At 57.0% G+C, this 16,498-nt stretch overlaps 2 protein-coding genes across 4 annotated transcripts in view; one reads left to right on the forward strand and one right to left on the reverse strand.

Moving 5' to 3' along the window:
- Positions 1-684: 684 nt before the first annotated feature.
- Positions 685-15,106, reverse strand: Crat (carnitine O-acetyltransferase). 3 transcript variants are annotated; one of them, XM_070014813.1, is made up of 16 exons: positions 14,816-15,105; positions 12,969-13,064; positions 12,739-12,864; positions 12,335-12,598; positions 8,290-8,408; positions 7,046-7,099; positions 5,624-5,789; positions 5,258-5,432; positions 4,561-4,739; positions 4,068-4,168; positions 3,592-3,711; positions 3,363-3,485; positions 3,152-3,287; positions 2,709-2,771; positions 1,997-2,134; positions 685-1,519 (listed from the first exon to the last, which is right to left on the reverse strand). In XM_070014813.1, the coding sequence occupies exons 3-16, from the start codon at positions 12,763-12,765 to the stop codon at positions 1,304-1,306; spliced, it is 1,881 nt and encodes a 626-aa protein (XP_069870914.1). In that variant the 5' UTR covers positions 12,766-12,864; positions 12,969-13,064; positions 14,816-15,105; the 3' UTR covers positions 685-1,303. The 3 variants fall into 3 exon arrangements, with proteins under 3 accessions (XP_069870914.1, XP_069870915.1, XP_069870913.1); XM_070014814.1 differs by lacking the exon at positions 12,969-13,064; XM_070014812.1 differs by lacking the exons at positions 12,739-12,864; positions 12,969-13,064 and having other exon boundaries at positions 14,816-15,106.
- A 540-nt stretch (positions 15,107-15,646) lies between these two features.
- Positions 15,647-16,498, forward strand: part of Ptpa (protein phosphatase 2 phosphatase activator) — a 31,861-nt gene continuing 31,009 nt past the window's right edge. Inside the window, exon 1 of the mRNA XM_070014816.1 lies at positions 15,647-15,930. Coding sequence (XP_069870917.1) covers positions 15,900-15,930 — 31 coding nt within the window. The 5' untranslated portion in view covers positions 15,647-15,899. The remainder of the gene's footprint in view (positions 15,931-16,498) is intronic.

The raw sequence follows: 16,498 nt of genomic DNA on the forward strand, positions 1-16,498 counted from the left end.
CAGAAGGGACCTGCACTGGCCTCATTGGATCAGTCCTATCCGTACCTCTTTTGCCAGCTTGAACCTGAGTCCTCCACCCACTGCCCTGGGGTATAGCTGGGACGACCGGGCAGATGTGGGGTAGGCCTGGGGCTCCCAGGACAAGTCCATCCACTGCAGTCACTTAGTGTTCTAGCAACCTCAACCTGTAAACTGGTTCATCTTCAGATGGGCAAGCCAGAGGCCTTGCCTGAGGGGAGGGCTGCAGGTCAGGCCTGCAAGTACTGGGCTCACAGGCCACCAACCTTCTACCCCGGGGACTTGCCCTTGGGTTTCGAGTGTGCCCCACTGACTTTGTAAAGGCCTGTGGCCTCTACCTGGCCATGAGCCAGGGGTTGGTCCCTGGCCCATCTGGAACAGGTGTTTGCCCTTGGGGTGAACGTACCTGCCCTTTCTAACTCGTTAGGTTCCATGGGAACAGTTGGGTCACTTCTTGGGGCCCTGGCCACACTGCCAGCTCCCAGCTCAGGGGACCTTGGAAGGCCCAAGCCAGGATAGGTGAGGAACGCAGCCCTGGATCTGGCACCATCCTTGGCCCAGTGCGCAAATGCGGAGCTGGCCTGCGGCTCCTTTTGGCTTCCCCTGGGAACCCTGCGGTCCAATGGCCCAGTGCCCACACCCCTGCCCCCTAGCCGAAACACCTCCTTAGCCCATTCCCCTTTATTTATGGATTCTCCGGCATGTCCACATGAGGCAACCACGACTGTGGTTCAGGAATCAAGCTGAGTTGGAAGCAACAGGGCTGAGGCCCAGGAGTCACATTATCCAAAAGAGAATGGCAGCACACGGGGCGATGCCTCCAGGTGGGAGGGCCAAGCAAGACCTGGGGGGGTCTCCCTCCATCTGGAGGCCCCGCCCCTAGCCCCTCAGCCTCAAGGAGGCTCAGAGCTAGTCCTCTGTCTCCAGGATGATGGAGCCTGGCCTTGGAGACGACAGGCTTGGGCCAGAGCTGAGCTGGGGAGAAAAGGAAGCTTTTCGACTTCCCTAGCTGTGGTTTGTGCATGGCCTGATCCCTTCCTCAGGGAGGCCTCCATGGATGGCATGCTGGGGACTCAGGCTCTCTACTCAGCCCCAGCTGTTTGGGTCTCAGCAGGCCCCCAGGACAGCCCACAAAAGGTACAGGGCTTGGGCCTGCAGCTCCACTACCGATGCTGTCCCTGGCTCAGATCAGGGATCGGGGACACCAGAGCAAAGGAGCGGAGCCCTGGCAGGTGCCCTTCCCCGGGAGGGCTTGGCTGTGGCGCTGGCAAGCTGGCCCCTGGGCTCAGAGCTTGGCCCGAGGGTGGCTCTGCAGCAGCACCCGCATGTCCAGGAGAGCCTTCTCCAAGTAGTGGGCCATACGGGCAGCGTTGGTCTCAGCACAGCTGTTGTAGGCTGACACGGAGAAGTTGATGTGGGTCTCCATGGGATTATAGCAGACGCCATAGCCATCTGGGACCACAGGCCCAAAGAACATGACACAGTCTGTCTTGGCGGGGACCTGGACACAGCAGGATCAAAGTGTTCAGCCCAAGGCCCACTGCTCCTGCCACGCTGCCCTTCCTCTTCTCCATAAGAGCAGCTCCTTCATCTTTCAGCCCTGTGGTCACCTCTTCTGTGGAGTCTTCCTCAATCTCCTGAGAGACCTGAGCTCTCCCTTCTACCATTCCTCTGATTTCTAAACTTCCCAGGGGGCACTGCTGCCCCGCGGCCTTTCCCTGGCTGTACCCTAGCACCTGGCACAGGCTGATCAGGTGTTTCTCTACAACTGACCAGCAAATGACTTAAGTGGGTTCTCTTGAGGGGTTCTGATGCCTTCTCAGCCTGTCTGGGCTGCACCTAGTTCTTTGGGACTCAAACTGCCTTGGCAGTGGGCTTCTGGTGGCCTCTGGGGGCCATCTCTCCCCTCCCCCGAAGTCCAGCTGTCAGCAGATTCTCTTCTGCTCCCTGCACTAGGGTGGCTGGGACTGCGGCCTACCTGGCTGGTGGAGAGGTTGAAGTGCATGGCGATCGCATATGAGGTGTCCATGAAGATATCAGGCATGCTCACTAGGTCCTCGATGGCCTGCAGCTTCAGGCCCAGCAGGTGCCGGTCAAAGGCCTCCCCACGGATGGCCTGCAGGGGGCGGAAGAGTGTCAGAAGCAGGTGCTAAGGACCTACTAGGCATCCTGCCACCTGACTCCTGTGGCAGCCAGGCCCCGTCCAGCCACGGGCCCATCAGGACTAGAGGCCAGGCAGAAGAGCTCCTAACTTCCAGATGGGGAAACTAAGATCAAGGAAAAGCAGAGAACTGTTCTGGGAAGCAGGACAGAGAACGTGGGCTCTGGAGCTGGGTGTGGCTGTCCTGGCTGGGGCCCTGTGGCAGATCCTGACACTGGAGCCTCAGGGACTTCAGCTGTGGCATGGTGGCAGTGAAATCTAGATGGTGTCTGCATGGGACTGGGTACCATCTGTACCCAGCCAGAGCCAGGACAGGCACACAATCACTGCCTCCTTGGCCACAGCTGGAGCAGCTGGACCTCCCTGGCAGCGGTCACCCTCAGCATCCGGGAAAGAACATGGCTCTAGGTGCAGGGGCCTGTGCTATAAGGGATTAGGGACCCAGGGAGTTACTGGGCCCAGCCTTGGCTTTTCACTTTAAAATGTGGCCATGCCTCTTCAATGAGACATGGCTACAGGACTCACTCACTAGGTCAGTGTAGGCTCGGTGGGCCTGCACGGCCTTCCGCAGTAGCTCCACTTTCTGCTGCTCCTGGAAGGGGGTAAGGATCAGAGGAGGCTGCAATACCATCTCTGCCCCCTGCTCCTTTCCGACCTCAGTGCCCTCTCCCCACCCAGCTCTAGGGTCCCAGCTCCTTCAGAGCCAAGTATTGGGACCTCTATCTCTCAGTCCCCAGTCAGAGCCCAAAAGAGAGTGGGTGCTTGCTGACAGTCAATAATGAAAGGACAAATGGCTTCCTTTCCTCTTTGGCTGCCAGGAAGCACAGAAGTAAATTCATGGCCTAGTCTTCTGTTAGATTATTGCCCACCCCCGATTGGGAATACTGTAGATGCTAATCAAGGTGTGTTGACAATGAGCAGGAGGGAGATGATTGAAGCCCGGGGTTCCCACCCTTGCCCCAGACTGCTCACTGCCACGCTGCAGTCGTCCATGGCCTTGACAAAGGCCAGCGAGTCTGTGGAGGCCGAGCGGATGGTGTCGGTGCGGCCCAGGTGGAACATGCGCAGGGAGGCGCTCTCATACGTGGCACACGCCTGCCGGTAGATCCTGCGTGGGAGACGGGGCTGAGTGCACACCCCTCTGATCCCAGGGGCTGCCCCTCCTCCTGGGGGTGGGGCACACCTGTAGTAGGCCAGCTGTAGGGCCATCTGGATGAAGGCGTCGGGACTCATCTTCTGTGACTTGGGGAAGTCCTTCCCAAAGTGGTGGAACACCATCATCGTGATGTCCAGGTCCTGGATCATGCTGGGAGAGGATGTGGAGTGGAAGGTGAGAAGGTGGCACCCAGTGGCTTGTGCCAACCCCAGGGATGCCATCTCTGGGCAAGGCTGGGCTCACTGCAGGGCCTTACATGCCAAGGTTCTGCTTGGCCTTCTCGATGTCGTTCTTAATCTCGGGAGTGATGTTGAACCGCAGTTTCTTGGGCATGGGCAGGGGCACCATGGGGGCCCGCACGAGCTCCGGCTTCTTCCTGCAGGAAATGGACCTGGGAGCTCAGGCTCACACCCGTGCCACCAGAGCCTGGATCTGTCCGGGGGGGAGGGTGGGGAAAAGCCAAGCTGGCAGGGCCTCTTGGGTGGGCTCTTTTGAAATTGACAAGTGGAGAAGGTCTGGGATCAGGCCCCAGGCAGGAGACAGGGGACTTGTCCATGGTCCCAAGGCCAAGAATTCAATGCTGTCCTGACAGACTCTAGAAAGTGTGTCCGCTGCAGCTTCCTGGAGAAAAACCAACTTCTAGGTAACAAAGGGAGTGACACGCCACAAGCCACATTTGTCACCTGCCTGTCTCCTCCAGGCTCTGGGGGACAACGCTGTAGCTACACTCACGTGTACTCAATGACGTGATCTAACAGGGTGACGATGGGGGGACCCTCCGCGGCTGCGTGCTCGTACACGAGCCCACAGGAGCCATCTTCCGCCACGATGAACTGTGGACAAGAGGGGACACTGTCAGCCCCAGGCCCCTGGATGGTGGCCCCTGAGCCAGCCACTCTCTGGTCGGTGTCATGGGAAGGCCCTGAAGCCATCTGGGGGCTGTGCGGACCTCGCGGGTCCCCAGGCTTGCCCTGGCCATGAGTCCTGAGTTACAGGTGCAGGTCACCCCAGCAGGTCTGCGCTCAGCAGCCAGTGGTATACAGACCCCATAATGACAAGCCACTGCATGGTAATTACCATGGCATCCAGCGTGTGGCTTCCCTTCAGCGTTACCAGTGGGAGGCGAGGGAGGCCAGGCCAAGGAGGGGCCAGAAGTGCTGGTTCTGGGGCCCAAGCTCAGGTATGTGCCTTTGGGGGTGGGAGGCCCTGCCAGGCCCTCACTTGCCTGTAGCGTCTTGTCGAACCAGCGGTTGCCGCTGTTGAGTTTGCTGCCGCCCCCATGCAGCATCTGGCCGGCCACATGGTTGCGGTAGATGTCCTCCGAGACCCTGGGCACCGGCTTGTCCAGACACACAGTAAAGATGCTTTTCTGGATGGAGTGCACCGACTCTCGGTTCACCTTGTCTGGGGGTGGGGGGAGGGGTGGAGCGGTGTGAGGTAGGGTGAGTCCCTGAGGACCTAGGCTCTTCTGCCCTGTTTGTCCCCTTCTGGGAGAGGTGGTCCCCTGCCTCTGGGGCTTCCATGGTATTTCCTGAGTGCTGGGTGCACATTTACAGTCCCTCCACCATCCCCAGGGTCCTGCACCGCCCTGTGCTCCACCCCACATGCCTGAGGGAGAAGGGGAAATGCATGGTCCCGAGGAGCTGGTGTGGCTGGCAGTGATCTCACAGCCTAGGCTGTGACTCTTGAGGACTTGAGGACGATGCCTCTGACTAGTATGGGACTTGGGGAGCTAGGCGGGAGGAGGCATAGATGGAGGTGCGCTCCTCAGAGAGAGAAGACTCACCACCCTGACCAAACTGAGCTTCTATGTCCCTATCCCCGATACAGAGTTGAGCGGCTGCAGACCCACACATGGCTGCGCCAGCCTGGTCCTGGGTCCCGGCCTGGCACGCCACGAGGCCTGCACAGGTGGCAGGCACCTTTGATGAGGTTGTTGTAGGCCTTGGCCCAGGTGTTGCGGTGGTTGGAGGTGAGGATGCCCACAGGCTCCTTGTTGGTCTGCAGTGACGAGTTCCAGATCTTCTCCAGCTGCACGAAGATCTGATCGGAGGTGAGGGGCGTCCCATCGCTGTGGTACACGTCCAACTCAAAGAACTGCCGGCCACAGGCAGGGGAGAAAAAGGGGCTGGCTCAGGGTGGCCGCACCCACGGTGGCCCACTAGCCTCCAAAACCTCCCCAAGTGTGGAGGGGACGGAGTCAGGCTGGGGGAAAAAAGAGGGAGGTGGTCCTGGATCCCTCTCCTGGGCCCCTCCTGGGCCCCCAACCCTGAGTGCCCAACCCCCACCTGATAGTTATGCACCACTGTGATGTGGGAGGGTGGCTTCTTGCTCTTGATGAAGTTGAAGATGGAGTCCTGCTTGGGACCCGGCACGCGGCAGGAAGACAGGATCTGGTAGTACTGGTTCATGCACAGAGGCTTTCCACCCAGGTGTTCCACTGGCAGGGTCTCACTGTGGGGAGGAGCACACTGGGCAGGTGATCGGGAAAGAGGCCGGGGGAGAGGTATCCGCTAGGGGCGGTGTTGGCCAGTGGGCACTCACACAAGCAGGCCCCTGCCCCTGCTCATGGGCAGGGCTAAGTGAGTATCAGGAGAGCTGCATTTCCTCTGAGGAACACTGTTCTTTTTGTTGTTTTTGTGTGGTTCCTGGGGCTTGAAGTCATTTGAGCTCTTTTCCTCAAGGCTAGTAACTCTACTACTTGAACCATAGCTCCACTTCTGACTTTTTGGTAGTTTATTGGAGATAAAGTCTCATAGACTTTTTTTTTTGCCTAGGCTGACTTTGAACCATGATCCTCAGATCTCAGTCTCCTGAGTAGCTAGGATTATAGGTGTGAGCCACTGTGCCCAGCTGAAGAAGCACTATTTTTTTTTTAATTGGTCCTGGGGCTTGAACTCAGGGCCAGGGTGCTATCCCTGAGTTTTTTTTCCCTCAAGGCTAGCACTCTACCACTTGAGCCATGTCTGGCCTTTTCTGTTTATTGAACCCAGGACTTCATGCATGCTAGGCAAGTACTCTACCATGAAGCCATATTCGCAGCCCAATTTTTGTTGTTGTTGGTTGTGGGGCTTAAATCCAGGGTCTAGTGCTGTCCCTGAGCATCTTTGTGCTCAAGGCTAGTGCTCTACCACTTGAGCTATAAAACCACTTCCTTTTTTTGCAGGGGGGGGGCAGGGGGGAGGTTAATTATAGATAAGAGTCTTATGTCTAAGAGACTTTTCTGCCTGAGCTGGCTTCGAATCTTTATCCTCAGATCTCAGCCTCCTGAGTAACTAGGATTGCACGTGTGAGCCACTAGTGCCCTGTTCTGGTGGTTAATTGTGAGATAAGCTTTCACAGACTTTTCTGCCCAGGTTGGCTTTGAACTACCAATTCAGCTTCCTGAGTAGCTAGAATGACGGGTATGAGCCACCATGCCTGGCTGGAGAAGCACTGTTTATGAGCCCTCTGGAAACTCCCTCCCTTCTTTCTCCCAGGCTTCCCCCGCTGGGGTGAGATGGGATGAAATCATTAAGAGGAGGTCCCGGTAACTGGGACATGGGACCTAAGCAACTCAGCTTCTAGTGGCCATTGTCCCCAACTCCTGAGCCAATAAGAAATGCAAATGACCTCTGAGCCTGGGCTGACAGGTCAGGGCTAGGGGCCAGGTGTGGCGACAGTGTTAGGCAGGCCTGGACAAGGAAGAGGGTGGGGGTGGGGCTGCTTACTTGTCAATCATGGCCTTGAAATCCAACACACCTTCGATCAGTTTGGCAGCAAACCTAGAGGGGTGGATTAGAGATGTGAAGTTGTGTGGCCAGGTCAAGTGTCGGGTGTGGGGGAGGCAGACCTGGGCCAAGCACCCGCGATCCCTTGTCCTGAGATCACCACCTGGGAGCATCCTCTGTAGCGCTCAGGGGGATACAGGTGGCCAGCCAGTCCCACCCATGGAGGGCCTTAAGGGAGGCTGTCACGGCAGTGAGGGCGGTGGCTGGCAGTGTCACCTCTGATCTTCCTTCTTACCAACCTCCAAGTCACTGCAGTCAACCTGGATTTTCTCTCTGAACAATTTTTTTTTTTTGGTGGTTTTACTGAGCTGTTTTTTTCCCTTTGGTTTGGGCCTTGTACTCTCACTTACCTTTTGTGCTCAAGGCTAGTACTCTATCACTTGAGCCACCCTTCTATGGTGGTTAGTTGGAGATAAGAATCTTTTCTGCCTGGGCTTTGCTTTGAAACAGGATCCTCGGATCTCAGCTTCCTAAATAGCTGGGACTACAGTAATGAGCCACTGGTGTCTGGTCCAGCTGGGCTTATGAAGAGGAGTGTCCTGGCCCATGCCAATGATCCCTAGTACCTAGGTCCACCCCAACACAGGGATCACAGCCAGAGTTCTGAGGCTGAAGCTCCAGCCCTTCCCAGGATGCACTGTTCCCTTTATTCATTATTACACACGCACGCGCGCGCGTGTGATGTGTGTGTGTGTGTGTGTGTGTGTGTGTGTGTGTGTGTGTATTGCTAGAGATTGAACTCGGCCTCATTGGTGCTCTCTCTTGCCCTGGTCTCTTTAAGGGAAGCAGGTGGCAGCAGAGAGTGATTAGCAGGTCCTTGGACAGGAGATCCCAGTTGTTGGTATTTTTATCTCTGTTAGGACTGGAACGGGGACTAGGGCAGGGCAGGGCAGATGACGTGACTGAATGTGGAAAGGGGAATGTGTATAAAGGTCACCCCTGTGGCCAGCTGAGAAGAATTAGGCAGGCCTGGTGCTGCACAGTTAGAAACAACCTATCACCTGAATGGTGATCTCAGTTTCCCCATCTGTAAAGCAGGGACAATGCCTCTTTTCTATTTGTGGAGATAAGATAAGAGCAGGTTGGGGCCCTCCAATCTCCTGGGGAATAGACTTTGGGGTGTTGGAATTTGCAGGGCGCTGGTCCCTGGCTCTCTCCCAGTGCTCACTGGCCCAGCCACTCACCGAAGCTGACCCTGTAGATCTATGAAGTCCTGTTTGGGTAGCATCACGCCCGGGCTGGAGCAGATGACCACAGGCTGGCGGAACTGGAGGTAGGCAGTCTTGAGCCACCAATCGGACAGCTGAACAAGGACCAGAGCGTCAGAGGCAGGGGGCACAGGGACTTGATTGGCCCTACTGGCCCCCAACCTTACTCTGCAGCCCAGATGTCCAAATGTGGAGGCCCAGGCACCCCTTTAACCCACTGTTTTCCTCTTCACCTGTGCAGTAGACACTGCCAAGAAAGCATGAAAGAGAAGAAACTGGGCAGAGGGCAGTGGCAGAAAGGTGAATAATTTTTCTTTTCTCTCTGTGGTGCTAGAGATTGAACCTGGGGCCTCACACTTACTGATAAAACACATACTCACGCACTGAGACACTTCTAACCTCTTCTTTATCTTATGTTCTGATGGTGATTATGCCATATTAGTAGCCCAATACTGGTGGAATACACCTGTAATCCCAGCTAATCAGTAGGTTGAGATCTGAGGATCAAGGTTTGAAGCTAGCCTGGGCAAGAAAGTCTGTGACACTCTTATCTCCAATTAACCAACAAAAAACTGGAAGTAGGGGCTGGGAATGTGACTTGTGGTAGAGCGCTTGCCTAGCATTCGTGAAGCCCTGGGTTCAATTCCTCAGTACCACATAAGCAGAAAAAGCCAGTAGTGGCGCTGTGGCTCAAGTGGTAGGGTGCTACTCTTGAGCAAAAGAAGCTCAGGAACAGTGCCCGGGCCTTGAGTTCAAGCCCCAGGACTGGCAAAAACAAATAAACAAACAAACAAAAAAAACAAACTGGAAGTAGAGCTGTGGCTTAAATGGTAGACCACTAGCCTTGAGAGCAAAAGCTTAGGGACAATGCCCAGGTCCTGAGTTCAGGCCCCTGGACGGACACAAAAGCAAAAACAAACAAAAAACCAAACCTCAAATCCACAATGAGACGTTCATAAGTAAAAAATGCACCCCTGGAGAGACAGAAGGAAAAAATGGGAAAGACATACTAAAAAAATGTTCAAGCCAGGTATGGCAGCACACACGCCTTTAACCCCAGCTACCTGGGAGGAAGATGCAGGAGGATTCAGGGCGCTGTGCCAGCTGGGGCAAAGTGTTAACTAGTTCCTTGCTGAAACACAAAATAAATACAAAAAGGCTCAGGGCATAGGTCAGAATGGAAAAGCACTGCCTAGCGTATTTGAGAGCTAAGTTCTACCCCAGGACTCAGTACTGAAAAAAAAAAAAAAAAGGTCCAATGAACGAGGTTTTGAACCGGGACCTGTTCAAGGGGGCCCTGGTGCAGGGCCGCCCACAGCACCTGGCCCTCCTGTTTTATTGGTATCTTGAGGGGGACTGGCGCTGAGGGTAAATTATTGTGTTGTTGACGGGATGTTGATGACACATCCTGACGATCCTGAGGGACCTTGCTCCGCGTGGGGTGGGGGCAGGGACCTGCCACAGCACCAGGTTGAATGGCTGCCTTGGGGTTGTGCACACCCAGGTGCCTGGCATGCCTGACTCTTCTGTGCTGACTGCAACTCTCCCCAGTACATGTCCTCCACTGTGCAGTCCCCAAACCCACCGTGTCTCCTCTCCCCCCGCCCCCCAGGCAGCAGCAGGAAATGTCTCTTTGCCACATAGGGAGGGGGGTGCTGCCCACTCAACTCAGGCAAGAGGAGATTGGCTCGTTCCTGAGGACCGCCATGTGCTGACTCATAGCCTGAGGACTGCACTGCTGGGCCTTCCTGAGAGGGTCCTCACGAGGCCCTGGCTTTGGTCTGTCTCGCTGGGCCTCAGTTTCCTTGTTGGCAGGAAAGGGCAGCCAGGGGCCTGCAGCCTACCAATACTCCCTAAGCCCCTGGCTAGAGAAAGGGGGCCCTGCAATGTGGGCAACTCCAGAGACAATGCCAGATGGTGGTAGGAGTTCTGTGAGGAGAGAGGTGTGGCGTCACCCCTTTAGCTAGAAGCTTCAGTTTGAAAGAGTCCTTGGTGAAACAAAGCTGGAAAAATGTGATTTTCCTTCTGGGGTCAGCATCCTGACCCCCTGAGACAAAACCCTGACCTCTTGAGGCTGTTAAGGTTCAGTAAATGCTCCCACCCCAGCAATAGCTCCCACCTGCCGCCCCCCCACACCCCTCCCTCCACACAACCTTTCTCATTCAGCCATCCTCCAGATCTGTGGGTTCTGTGTCCAGCTTTAACCAACCCAGAATGGAGGATGTTCGGGAAAATCCTCACACCCATACATGCCATGTCTGTACGTGTTTTTCTTTGTCATTATCCTTTACAGCAGGGCATGGTTGGTAAATGTCCCATCTGTGAGCCAAATGAGGCCCTGGAAGTCATTTGGAACCTGGCTAGACAGACCCAAGCTCCTCAGATGGTTCTCGTCAGCCCGTGTGCCCTACTGGCGCTAATAAATCCGCATGCCTCACAAATGTTGGTATACATATCCAATGGCTGCTGGGAGCAAAAAGCCCCCTTGCCCCTGTGTAACTTAACTAGTGACAGAGTTCACAGCATATCAAGCAATCCACAGGTGATCTGGGGTGTGCCGGAGGGTGTGCTTAGGTTAGAAGCAAATGCCATAGGATTTTAAAACAGACCTGAACGTCTGTGGTGGCTGACCTCTGTGGAGGACATGGCACCACCTTCTGTGGCTACTGAGGGATGACTATGCTTCACAGGCCGGAGCCCAGCTCTGCGTCTTCCCCATAGCTTGCTTCTCCCTTACTCACCCCAGACTGGCTCTTCACCAAGTTGCTTTGGATCCCATCAACGAGTGCCACTGACTGTCTCTTACACAGTGAGGACCTCACTCACTACCCACCCTGCTCTGAAGCACCAGGTCCAATCCACAAGAATCCCCTCTGGGCTGGGAAGGTGGCTTAGTGGTGGAGTGCCTGCCTAGCCTACATGAAGCCCTGAGTTTGATTCCTCAGTACCACATACAGAGAAAAAGTCAGAAATGGCGCTATATGGCTCAAGCGATAGAGTGATAGCCTTGAGCACGGAGAGGCTCAGGCACAGAGCCCAGGCCTTGAGTTCAAGCCCTAGAACTGGCAAAAAAAAAAAAAAAAAAAAGAATCCCCCCAAGTGAAGCACTGCCTCCCCACTCCCACTTCCCTCCTAGTGGCTGTGAGGGAACATAAAATTTTTATGTTTGAATAGAGGACAAATACAGTGAAATTCAGGATGCAACAGCATAGACGTATTTCCCAAGCTAAACACGTTTGTTTAACAGCTCAGACTCAAAACTGGGTGGCACAATCCCTTAGCTGTTTTGCTCAAGGCTGTACCACTTAAGCCACAGCTCCACTTCTGGCTTTTTGGTTAGAGATAAGTCTCATAGACTTTCCTGACTGGGCTTTGAACTGTGATCCTCAGATCTCAGCTCTTGAGTAGTTGGGATTACAAGTGTGAGCCACCCACGAGTGCCCAGCTCCTTCCTTCTCTTTGACTGCCCTGGCCCCTGCCCTCCACTCCAGCCCAAAAGGCTGTTGCCATATCTGCCCTAATGGCTCAGATCCTAACCTTCCTGTTGTCCCTCTTCCTGCCCTCCCTGCCCACTCAACATAAAGATGCTGCCATTTTCCAGCCCTCACTCCATCTCCCTCACCTTTTTCCCCTGAGGATTAGGGAAGAACCCAGATTTTTGCATATGCTTTACTACTGAGCCACACCCTAGCCTCTCCTACGAGTCTGCTGTCTATTATTTGTCTACTTCATGGCATGACCCTGCTTGAAATGACTTCACCTACTGCTGTGTCCTCTTTACTGCTGCTTGAGTATCAGCTCTAAGAGGCTCCAGCTAGTCCCTCTTGCTCACCCAACACCCCGGGAGTTGCCAGACTCAGTGTAAGTGCTCAGGAAGCTCCATAGGGTCAAACGTGGGTACATGCCAGAGCAGCAATACTGGAAGCATCTGGTTGTGCAGCTAGTAACGCCACAGTGAGGGATTTCTAGGAGGAGCCCCAAGCCCCTGGAACCCTACAGTGGCCCCTCCTATTGCACTCACCCAGTTTTCCATCTTCTTGGCCCTGCGTTCCAGCCCCTTCTGCAGGCGTTCCCCTACACCTCCTGAGGTACGAAACTCATCCACGAGCTGCTTGGTGTGGACCCACTCCTCCTCGCTCACGATGGGCTGCAGTGCCTTGAGGTAGCCGTCCAGGGACTGCTGGAGCGAGGGCACGGGCAGCCTGGGCAGTGCATCCTGGTGGGCCTTGAAGCGACTGGAAACACTCATCAAGGTGGAGGGCTTGAGGAAGCCCAGGGGCTTCACCTGTGGAAAGCAGAAGATCTTGCTCATTCTCTCCCCAGCTCCTCACACTGCCACTCTTCACACTGTGGGCCTGGGCACTTATGTGCCATTCCTGGGCTTTATGGGTGGTGCCTGCCCTGACTTCCCCGCCTCTCACTGACCTGGCGCTGTAGGCGGGGTGTGGTCATTGATCCTTGGTAGGATTCAGTGGACCCCAGTCAGGATGAATGAACTTGTTTGAGTGGCAGAGGCGAAGGCTGGATGCAGAGACCCCCTACCCCCGTACTCTGGGAAGACAAGTCAGCTAACAGAGTGAGCTAACAGCTCACTCTCCAAGCCCTCCACCTCCCTTTCTCCCACCCATTGGGAAGAGAAAAGCAGAGAGCCATACCGTGACAACACCTCTGGGCGAGGCCACGGTCCCTGGCTTTCTCTTTGTGAAGTGGAGATAGTGAATGTGGGCAGCCCTGCAGCAAGAGACAGTGGCCTGGCATGGAAGGTGAAAGGTGTCAGAGTGAGAGCAAAAGCAGGGGGTGGGGGGGTGGGGGGTGGAGAGTCCTTGAGACTCTAGAGGTGGCAGAAAGAGACAGAAGGGTCCCAGACTGCTGGCCTGGTCGATCTCTTGCATACTTCTGCTGTCTGCTTCCCATCTCCTATGGCAGGCTGAGGTTCTGAGTCCTGTCTGTCTGCCCTGGCTGGACTTCTAAGCCTAACTGTACTACCAAGTGGGTGGGCAAGCAGAACCTAGCAAGAGGTAGACACCTGCTTGGCTAGAAAGAGAAGATGAAAGCCAAGATTCAGGGGGAGGCAGGGTAGCAGTGTTGATGGCTATGGTGGCATCTGGTTGGTGGCAATGACAAGGGAGCTACTAGAAAGCAGCCTCCAAGAGAGGAGAGAAGAGCAGGTGAATGGGCCGGTAGTAGGCAAATGGAGGAAACTTAGGAGGTTTTTTCCCTGCTTTCAATGGATGGGCCCAGTGCCAGGGAGGTAAGCCAGGAGGTTGTTAAAAAAAATCCACCTGTCAAAATCTGCACAGGGATCTCTTTGATGTGGGAAAACTTGGCTGGAGGGCAGAAACTGCTGGGCAGATGAACCACCACAGCCATATCAGTTCTGAAATTAGGGCTGGTGCAGGGCAGCAGACACCAAGAAAGGGACACCAGTGGGCAGTGGCTGCCAAAAGCCCTGTTCTCTCTGAGACTCCTGGGACCCTTCTGGGTGACTCCTCCTCCAACACATGGTTTTCCTCAGCTGGGGTTCATACGGCTGGTGGCCAAATTTGGAGGGCTTTTGGTATGAAAAGTGAGCCAAAAGACACTGGCTTCGGGATTGGACTAACTCTGAATTAGTTGATGCAGTGGTCTAGCCAGTCCTTCCTCTCCTTGGTTTTCCTTGCAGTTCAGGGCTCAGGCCAGTCTGGTGGTCCAAACAGATGACCCAGAGGCTGTCTGTGGGACAGGGTACAGCTCTGTAGGAGATGGAAGGGGTCAGATGGACACCAGGCACCACTGGGGTCCACAAATGTGTTCCCCCAGCCTCTGGCCAGAATGTCTGAGACAGAGACACAGGAGCAGAGATGGACTTGGATCAATCAGAAAGAAAAGGAATTCAGAACAGAATAGTGGTGTCCGTGGCTGCCCTCTGGGGAGGAGAGGTGGAAGGGGACAGGCTGGGGAAGGAGCTGCCACCTGCCGCCTCGTGCCAGTGCTGAGGACTGCCTGCACAGTCCAACCTGATCCCTCCAGGAGTTTCTCTTCTTACATGCAAATCCTGGTGGGCCATTTAATAAAAACCTGAAGAGACTGACCACTCAGATAGGCTTGAACAAGCGGCTGTCGCCTGGACAGGAGCAGCCCAGGGCTGAGCCAAGTGGCAGTGTGCTCTCACACACTGGGAGAGTGGTCTTGGGGCTGGACTCTCCTGGTCTCCTACTTGTCTTGGAGTCTCAGGGTGGAGGCTGGCCCCCGGGTCAGTCAGCATTTTCCAGATCGTTGGAACTGAGCGCTAGAGGACACGGGTTCGAGCCTGCCTCTGACCTAGCTCTGGTCCTGTCAAACTCAGGAAGCCCATCCGCTGACCCCACCCTGGCAGCAGAGGCCTGGGCGGACAGCTGCTGCTCTGCGCCGTCCGGCTCTCCGGGGCCCGCTTCCCTATCCGGGTGCCGCTGCGCAACCCGCCGGGCCCCGCGTCCCCCCGGCCGGTCCAGGGCCCTCTAGGCCGGGCGTTGGCCGCACTCACCACGGTCCTGGCGGCAAGGGCTAACATGTTCACTGTCCGCGTGTGGAAACGCAATCCGCTCCGCCCCTCTCTCTGGGCAAAGTTCGCGCCGCTGCTCGGGCCACTGAGTCTCGGCTAGGTCTCCGAGTCTCGGCTAGGTCTCTATCTAGGTCCAAGGTCGCCGAGTCACCACAGCGGTCAGCCAGCCGGTAGAGGCGGCCCCGCGCCCACCGGGCCGGGCGGGCTGCGGGCGGGCGGCCCCGGGGAGGAGAGCGTGCGTGGGGCGGGGCCTCGGTCGATTGCGGCCCGGGGTGGCTAGGCGCGAGCGGGGCCGGGGACTATAGAGGGCGGGGCCAATGCAGTGGGCGGGGCCCGGGCCGATTGCAGCCCGTTTGGCTAGGCTCTGAAGGGGGTGGAGCCTACAGTGGGCGTGGCCTAGCGGCGGGGGGGGGGGGCGGCCCCGGCCCCGAGCCGCGATTAGCGGTTGAAGACCCCGCGTGGCGCTGGAACTCGAGGCACGGCGGAGGACATCTCCCTCCTCCGCCTCCAAACGCCGTGTGAGCCTGAGGAGGCGGTGTCGTGCACCCTTCAAGTCTATCTGGTGTTCTTGAGCGTTACCCTCAGAGTGATAGGAAAACACAACTATGTTGACAGGGAATGGCCTTTCACACTCCTGAGCTCAGCACCACTCCCAAAGATGACAGGTGGAGTCGGCCCCGCAAAGACATGGCCGAACTGTGCAACGAAACCTGACGCCCCGCAGAAGTATGGCTGCTGCGGCTTCCCGTCCCGCGGCGGGTGGGGGCGGGGCCGTTGGCGGCCGTTGGTGCGCATGCGCCCCGGCGCCCCTCACCAACATGGCCGCCACCCTGGCCGGCACGGCCTCCTCGCCAGCCGTTGGCGGGCTCACTCGTTGAGTGCCCCGCACCGGCATGGCGGTCGTCTTCGCGGGGGTGACTTCAATGTTCCGTTTCCGTTTGTAGCTCGCGGGTTGCTCATTTCTCTTTTGGGAGCTCCGAGTCCGCGGCGGACCGGGACGAGGGAGGTCGCGGGGGTGAAAGGGGAGCGGGGCCTCGGCATCCCGGGGCCGGCCGCCGGCGGGAAGATGGCTGAGGGCGAGCGGCAGCCGCCGCCAGGTAGGGCCTGCGGGGCCGGGGCGGGCAGGGGTGGAGAGGGGCGGCGGGGGGACGGGACGGCGGGGCACCGCGGGGCCTCCGGGGGTGCGGGCGGGGGAGGACCCGGACCCCGGGCCGCCGGGGCGGAGGCTGGGCGCCCGGGCGTGGGGTGGGGCGCCGCGGCCCGCGGGGGGGTCGCCGGTGCCTGTGGAGGGCTTGGACCCCGCGGGCGGAGTTGGATGGCCGGGGCTGGAGGAGGGAGGGCGGGGAGGGCGGGGAGGGGAGGGACGGAGGTGCTGCCGTGTTCATGAGACCTTGCGGGGATGGGCCCAGACCGGCCCGTCGTTCCCTCCTCACCCCCCCCCCCCGCTCCCCACCTCCCATTCCGGGGCTCTACTGGGCTTTCTGTGGCTGCCAGTTTTATGGGGAGAAACTGCCCTCGGTATCCAGACCGCGCGTGCATTTCACATTAAAAGACGGGTTGGGCCAGGAGATGAGAGTCCTGTGGCTTCGCCGCCGCCGCTGCCGCCGTCAGAAACTTATTTACAATCGTGGCCTCGTTTCGGTTCCAGGAGAAGGAACAGGCTGT

This window comes from Dipodomys merriami, unplaced genomic scaffold, assembly GCF_024711535.1.
Source record: "Dipodomys merriami isolate MVZ:Mamm:240054 unplaced genomic scaffold, mDipMer1.0.p SCAF_11, whole genome shotgun sequence".
NCBI lineage: Eukaryota > Metazoa > Chordata > Mammalia > Rodentia > Heteromyidae > Dipodomys > Dipodomys merriami.

Excerpts from the sequence above, each read along its gene's own strand:
- Crat (XM_070014812.1), bottom strand. The coding sequence starts at position 14,842 with ATGTTAGCCCTTGCCGCCAGGACCGTG. Across the intron at positions 12,599-14,815 it reads CCCTTGCCGCCAGGACCGTG|GTGAAGCCCCTGGGCTTCCT; the intron begins GTGAGTGCGGCC and ends TGCTTTCCACAG. Across the intron at positions 3,486-3,591 it reads GCCAAGCAGAACCTTGGCAT|CATGATCCAGGACCTGGACA; the intron begins GTAAGGCCCTGC and ends ATCCTCTCCCAG.